This window comes from Mobula birostris, chromosome 28, assembly GCF_030028105.1.
Source record: "Mobula birostris isolate sMobBir1 chromosome 28, sMobBir1.hap1, whole genome shotgun sequence".
In the NCBI taxonomy this organism is placed as follows: domain Eukaryota; kingdom Metazoa; phylum Chordata; class Chondrichthyes; order Myliobatiformes; family Myliobatidae; genus Mobula; species Mobula birostris.
The window spans coordinates 3,152,241-3,159,481 of NC_092397.1; the positions used below are offsets into that span (position 1 = coordinate 3,152,241).

The 7,241-nt window shown below is 57.3% G+C and overlaps 1 protein-coding gene across 2 annotated transcripts in view; it reads right to left on the reverse strand.

Annotated features, from left to right (window-relative positions):
- The window catches only part of LOC140189117 (actin, alpha cardiac muscle 1-like), a 9,284-nt gene extending 2,487 nt beyond the window's left edge, over positions 1 to 6,797 (reverse strand). The window contains exons 1-4 of one of the 2 annotated variants that reach the window (XM_072245823.1): positions 6,691 to 6,797; positions 4,375 to 4,515; positions 2,526 to 2,850; positions 128 to 289 (exon numbers count right to left, since the gene is read on the reverse strand). In XM_072245823.1, the coding sequence (XP_072101924.1) occupies positions 128 to 289; positions 2,526 to 2,850; positions 4,375 to 4,503 (616 nt within the window). In that variant the 5' untranslated portion in view covers positions 4,504 to 4,515; positions 6,691 to 6,797. Of the gene's footprint in view, positions 1 to 127; positions 290 to 2,525; positions 2,851 to 4,374; positions 4,516 to 6,561; positions 6,668 to 6,690 lie in introns of those variants that run through there. The other variant, XM_072245822.1, reaches the window with a different exon arrangement.
- Positions 6,798 to 7,241: the final 444 nt, after the last annotated feature.

Sequence of the window (7,241 nt, forward strand, 5' to 3'; positions counted from 1 at the left end):
GAGGACGCACTCTGGGGCGCATCGGTCAACACTGGCGAGGGGCTCGTTCCCACGACGCCCCGGGCTGCGGCGAGCTGGGGCATGGGGCGGAGAGGGGAGTGGGCATCGCGCCCGCTGACTCACTCACCGGTGGTGACGAAGGAGTAGCCACGCTCAGTCAGGATCTTCATCAAGTAGTCAGTCAAGTCGCGGCCAGCCAGGTCCAGCCTCATGATGGCATGGGGCAGGGCGTAGCCCTCATAGATGGGGACGTTGTGGGTCACACCATCACCGGAGTCCAGCACGATACCTGCAGCACCAGAGACGCGCGATCAGAACTCTGCAGAGCACACCAATGCTCTACCACACGGTGGGCGGACCTCGGCACAGAGAGGGCTCACCAGGACGAGAGGGTACGTGGACTAGAGAGCAGGCAGAGGAGGGCACTGGACGAGAGAGCAGGTAGGCTGGACAAACTTGGGCTGTTTTCTCTGGAGTGTCGGAGGCTGATGGAGGTTTATAATGAGAGGCGTCGACAGAGTGGACAGGGAGTATCTGTTTCCCAGGGTTGAAAAGTCCACAGCAGAGGGCACACGTTGAAGGTGAGAGCGGGCAGATTCAAATGGGATCTGCAGGGAATTTTTTTTTTAAAACACACAGAGTAGTGGGTGCGTGTAACGCTATGACAGGTGTGATGGTGGAGACTAATACCAGGGGGTGGGGGCTTTAGTTCCACGGATAGGTGGGAGAAGCTGAGGGTGGAGTCACGTATAGACCCAGACCGGGTGAGGACGGACTGGAGTCACATAGAGACCCAGTCCGGGTGAGGGCGGACTGGAGTCACACAGAGACCCAGACCGGGTGAGGACGGACTGGAGTCACATAGAGACCCAGTCCGGGTGAGGACGGACTGGAGTCACGTATAGACCCAGACCGGGTGAGGACGGACTGGAGTCACACAGAGACCCAGACCGGGTGAGGACGGACTGGAGTCACATAGAGACCCAGACCGGGTGAGGAGGGACTGGAGTCACGTATAGACCCAGACCGGGTGAGGACGGACTGGAGTCACGTATAGACCCAGACCGGGTGAGGACGGACTGGAGTCACATAGAGACCCAGACCGGGTGAGGAGGGACTGGAGTCACGTATAGACCCAGACCGGGTGAGGACGGACTGGAGTCACGTATAGACCCAGACCGGGTGAGGACGGACTGGAGTCACATACAGACCCAGACCGGGTGAGGACGGACTGGAGTCACACAGAGACCCAGACCGGGTGAGGACGGACTGGAGTCACATACAGACCCAGACCGGGTGAGGACGGACTGGAGTCACATTTTGACCCAGACCGGGTGAGGACGGACTGGAGTCACATATAGACCCAGACCGGGTGAGGACGGGCTGGAGTCACATATAGACCCAGACCGGGTGAGGACGGACTGGAGTCACATACAGACCCAGACCGGGTGAGGACGGACTGGAGTCACATATAGACCCAGACCGGGTGAGGACGGGCTGGAGTCACATATAGACCCAGACCGGGTGAGGACGGACTGGAGTCACATATAGACCCAGACCGGGTGAGGACGGACTGGAGTCACATATAGACCCAGACCGGGTGAGGACGGACTGGAGTCACATACAGACCCAGACCGGGTGAGGAGGGACTGGAGTCACACAGAGACCCAGACCGGGTGAGGACGGACTGGAGTCGGACTGGAGTCACATACAGACCCAGACCGGGTGAGGAGGGACTGGAGTCACACAGAGACCCAGACCGGGTGAGGACGGACTGGAGTCGGACTGGAGTCACATATAGACCCAGACCGGGTGAGGACGGACTGGAGTCACATTTTGACCCAGTCCGGGTGAGGAAGGACTGGAGTCACATACAGACCCAGACCGGGTGAGGACGGACTGGAGTCACATACAGACCCAGACCGGGTGAGGACGGACTGGAGTCAAATAGAGATCCAGACCGGGTGAGGACGGACTGGAGTCACATACAGACCCAGACCGGGTGAGGACGGACTGGAGTCAAATAGAGATCCAGACCGGGTGAGGATGGACTGGAGTCACATACAGACCCAGACCGGGTGAGGACGGACTGGAGTCACACACAGACCAAGATGGGGTGAGGAGGGACTGGAGTCACATACAGACCCAGAGTGTGAGTCTGGAATAATGAGGGGGAAGTCTTATTGACATCTATCGAATATTGAAAGGCCTTGATAGAGTGGCCAGGAAAAAGTGTCTCGCAGCAGAGGGCACTACCTCAGAATAGAAGGGCATCCCCTTAGAACAGAGATGAGAAGGAATTTCTTTAGCCAGAGGGTGGTGAATCTGTGGAATTTGTTGCCACGGACAGTTGTAGAGGCCAGGTCATTGGATGTATTTAAAACGTAGGTTGATAGGTTCTTGATTGGTCAGGGTGTCAAAGGTTACGGAGGATGAATTGAGAGGAGTAATAAATCAGCCATGATAGAACAGACTCAATGGGCCGATTGGTCTAACTCTTCCCCTGTGGCTTAGGTCTAACTTACCAGTGGTACGGCCAGAGGCGTAGAGGGACAGAACGGCTTGGATGGCCACATACATGGCAGGGACATTGAAGGTCTCAAACATGATCTGTGTCATCTTCTCACGGTTGGCCTTGGGGTTAAGTGGGGCTTCAGTGAGCAGTGTAGGGTGTTCCTCTGGGGCCACGCGCAGCTCGTTGTAGAAGGTGTGATGCCAGATCTTCTCCATGTCGTCCCAGTTGGTGATGATGCCATGCTCAATGGGGTATTTCAGGGTCAGGATGCCTCTCTTGCTCTGGGCCTCATCTCCGACGTAGGCATCCTTTTGGCCCATACCCACCATGACACCCTAGGACCAGGACACAGGGGGTTAGTCCGGCAACCACCGCCACCAGAAACTGGCACAAAACGCTCCGGTAGGGACAACTGGGAGACCCCACGTGCAGGGGATTTAATTACCACCTCTCCCACCCCTCACTCCCCTTTCCTTTCAGCTGAACAGGAGGACACACCTCGGGTTTGACCAAGTTGGTAGGTCTGGAGTCACATAAAGACCCAGACCGGGTGAGGACGGACTGGAGTCACATAAAGACCCAGACCGGGTGAGGACGGACTGGAGACACATATAGACCCAGACCGGGTGAGGACGGACTGGAGTCACATACAGACCCAGACCGGGTGAGGACGGACTGGAGTCACATACAGACCCAGACCGGGTGAGGACGGACTGGAGTCACATACAGACCCAGACCGGGTGAGGACGGACTGGAGTCACATACAGACCCAGACCGGGTGAGGACGGACTGGAGTCACATACAGACCCAGACCGGGTGAGGACGGACTGGAGTCACATACAGACCCAGACCGGGTGAGGACGGACTGGAGTCACATACAGACCCAGACCGGGTGAGGACGGACTGGAGTCACATACAGACCCAGACCGGGTGAGGACGGACTGGAGTCACATACAGACCCAGACCGGGTGAGGACGGACTGGAGTCACATACAGACCCAGACCGGGTGAGGACGGACTGGAGTCACATATAGACCCAGAATGGGTAAGAATGGACTGGAGTCACATATAGATCTGGACCGGGTGAGGACGGACTGGAGTCACATACAGACCCAGACCGGATGAGGATGGACTGGAGTCACATACAGACCCAGACGGGGTAAGAATGGACTGGAGTCACAAATAGACCTGGACCGGGTAAGGACGGACTGGAGTCACATACAGACCCAGAATGGCTGAGGACGGATTGGAGTCACATAGAAACCCAGACCGGGTGAGATCGCACTAGAGTCACATATAGACCCAGACCGGGTGAGGACGGACTGGAGTCACATATAGACCCAGACCGGGTGAGGACGGACTGGAGTCACATATAGACCCAGACCGGGTGAGGACGGACTGGAGTCACATATAGACCCAGACCGGGTGAGGACGGACTGGAGTCACATATAGACCCAGAATGGGTAAGAATGGACTGGAGTCACATATAGATCTGGACCGGGTGAGGACGGACTGGAGTCACATACAGACCCAGACCGGATGAGGATGGACTGGAGTCACATACAGACCCAGACGGGGTAAGAATGGACTGGAGTCACAAATAGACCTGGACCGGGTAAGGACGGACTGGAGTCACATACAGACCCAGAATGGCTGAGGACGGATTGGAGTCACATAGAAACCCAGACCGGGTGAGATCGCACTAGAGTCACATATAGACCCAGATCAGATCCCTGGAGATATCGTCCCTAGAGATATGTACATAGGATAGGGGATGAACACATGGGACAGGCGACAAGTGGACACAGAGGTGAGTGGATGGTGTGGTCACTAGTTGTTTTGGAGTCGGTCAGGAGTTACCTGGTGTCTGGGACGGCCCACAATTGAGGGGAAGACGGCCCTAGGAGCGTCATCACCGGCAAAGCCTGCCTTGACCAGGCCTGAGCCGTTGTCACACACCAGCGCTGTGGTTTCCTCGTCGTCGCACATGGTGTTGGTTTTCTGTGAGGTGGGGTGGGGGAGGAGGAGGAAGGGGACATTAACACCGTGAGTTACACATCTGCCTTCCCCACTGGCCTCTCCCCACCACAAGCCTTTCAACACCTCGTCCCAGGATAGCCTGCTCCCCCTGCCCCAAACCTGTCGAGCCTGCTCTTGCTGACCCCTCCCAGTCTTGACCCAGCTAATAGGAGTCACCTGTCACTCATTCCAGATTTATCACCTGCAGCCTATTTAAACCCCAGGTCTGCAGCCTATTTAAACCCCAGGTCTGCAGCCTATTTAAACCCCAGTTCTGCAGCCTATTTAAACCACAGGTCTGCAGCCTATTTAAACCCCAGGTCTGCAGCCTATTTAAACCCCAGTTCTGTAGCCTATTTAAACCACAGGTCTGCAGCCTATTTAAACCCCAGTTCTGCAGCCTATTTAAACCACAGGTCTGCAGCCTATTTAAACCCCAGTTCTGCAGCCTATTTAAACCCCAGGTCTGCAGCCTATTTAAACCACAGTTCTGCAGCCTATTTAAACCACAGGTCTGCAGCCTATTTAAACCCAGGTCTGCAGCCTATTTAAACCCCAGGTCTGCAGCCTATGTAAACCCCCATTCTGATTCATCGAATCTGCCGCCTCAACCAGTTGCCCCTACCTCTCCTGCCTAAGGTTTACCCTGCTGTCTGTTGTGCTTCACTCCTGTTCCCTCGTGTTTTGTGGCTCCCTGTCGCTTGCTACTTGGCCGTTTAGTATCAAAGTTAACGCTCACCGCTGAACCGTCTCCGCTGCTCTGCTATTGGGTCAAGCCTCCTCTACGTTTTCCAACAATGCCCCCAACCTCAACCCTTCCGTCACCACCCCACTCGCCGGGGGGTGGTGGGAAAGGGTTCAGAGGCTTCTGCACTGGCTCCACTTTCCCTGGTCGGGACATGGATCAGAGAGCCTGACCCACAGTCCCTTCTGTCTCATTCACCTCCGTCCATAGGGTAGACCCAACCCCTACTGATGGGGTGGGCCGTGGGGTGAGCTGGGTCTGGGGTGGATGTGTGGGGAGAGGGAGGGGAAAGGGACCAGCCCCCAGCCTTACCAATCAGAGTATTCAGGAATCTCTATTTGCCCCCACCCGCCCATGACCTTGAGATAAAGGGGTCAGTGGGAACCCAATGTGTCTGCCTTCAGAGAGGCCTGCCCCCAGTCAACCTGTGCCTAATGTCTGTCCCCCCTCCCAGCTCCCAGCCCCTGCCTGGCGGGTTTTGGGTCCTGAGTGAGGAGATTGTCCGCTCCCCCTCCCTCTCCTTTCCCTGCCTCACTCCCCACAACCCCTCCCTCCAAATCACCCTCCCCCTCCCACCCAGACCTCCCTCACCACCGCATCCCTCAGAGGAACAGTTACCAATGATACTTCCCGATCTGACTCCAGCTGTCCCCCATATCCCCGATCCCATCAGCCCTGACTCCCTCTCTCCCACACACTCATGACCACCCCTCCCTCCCTCTCCAGCCTCCCTACTCCAAAATTCCTTCCTCTCGCCACACTCCACCCACCCACGTTCCTGTGGTAACTCCAAAACCCCCCAATTCTCCTCTCCCACCTTGGGACACCCCCCCCCCAACAACAAATCTCCAGCCCCTCGTCCTCCTCTCCCACCCACCCTCCCTCCCTGCTTTTCCAGGGTAACCCAAAGCTCCCTGCTTTCCACCCAAATTTCGTCTCACCCGTGTGGCCTCCCTCCCAACTCTTCCTCTGCACCTCCATCCTCCTCCACCGTCCTCTCCCTTCCCTCCCTGACCCCCTCTCCCTTTCCATCTCCCATGTTTCCTGGGGAAACTCCAAAATTCCCTGCTTCTCGCCCGAACCTCAGCTCATAACTCTTCCATCTTTCTCTCTCTCCATCTATCTCTGCCTCTCTCATTATCTGTTCATCTCCTCCCTCTCCAGCCTCCCAACCTTCCCGGAGGAACTCCGGAGCCCCCTGCTTCCCACCCATTTCCCCCCGCTATTCTCCAACACTATTCCGTTTGGCTGTATTCATGGATATTAAAGTATAATTGAATCACCATTAAAGTTGAACCAACTTTCCCGGAGAAACTCCGAAGTCCCTTCCCTGCGGGTCCACACCCCCATGCCCTGCCCCGTCCTGCCCGAGAAGGGGCGGCGGGGAGGGGGCGTCCGAATCCCCCTCTTACCTGCTCCTAGGAGAGAGCGAGAGGTCCGGTTGGTGAATGGGAGAGGATGCTCCCTCCGTCTCTCCCCGCCTTATATACCGAGCCGGAGAGGCACGGCCGCCCCCAACCGTCCTTCCCCTCCTCCCTGCGGGCCGCCAGGAATCTCCGCGGCTCCCACCTCTCCTTATTTGGGGCCGGACTGACTCGGGTCCCAGCAGACCCATTCAAGGTGAGGCGATGGGTCCGGCCCAATGGGGAGGTGCGGCCGGGCGCGGGCTCCGTCTCTCTCCCTCCCTCTCTCTCTCTCTCTCTCGGTGCCATGTTAGGGAAAGTGGGCGCCGATCATCAGAGAACCGGCCTCGGGAATTCCTGCCCTTATAGGGGCCGGCGTTCAGGGAAGAGCCAGGCGGGGGCAGGGAGCCAGCCCCGCGGATAGGATTGCAGAGTAACCCGAGCCTCGGGCTGCCGAGAGCTGCGAGTCAGAAAATAATCTCCCCTCCCACAGCTACCGCCTCCTCACCCGGCTGCCCCGACACCCTCGCTCGCACGGGGTGGAGGGAGGCCTCCAGTGA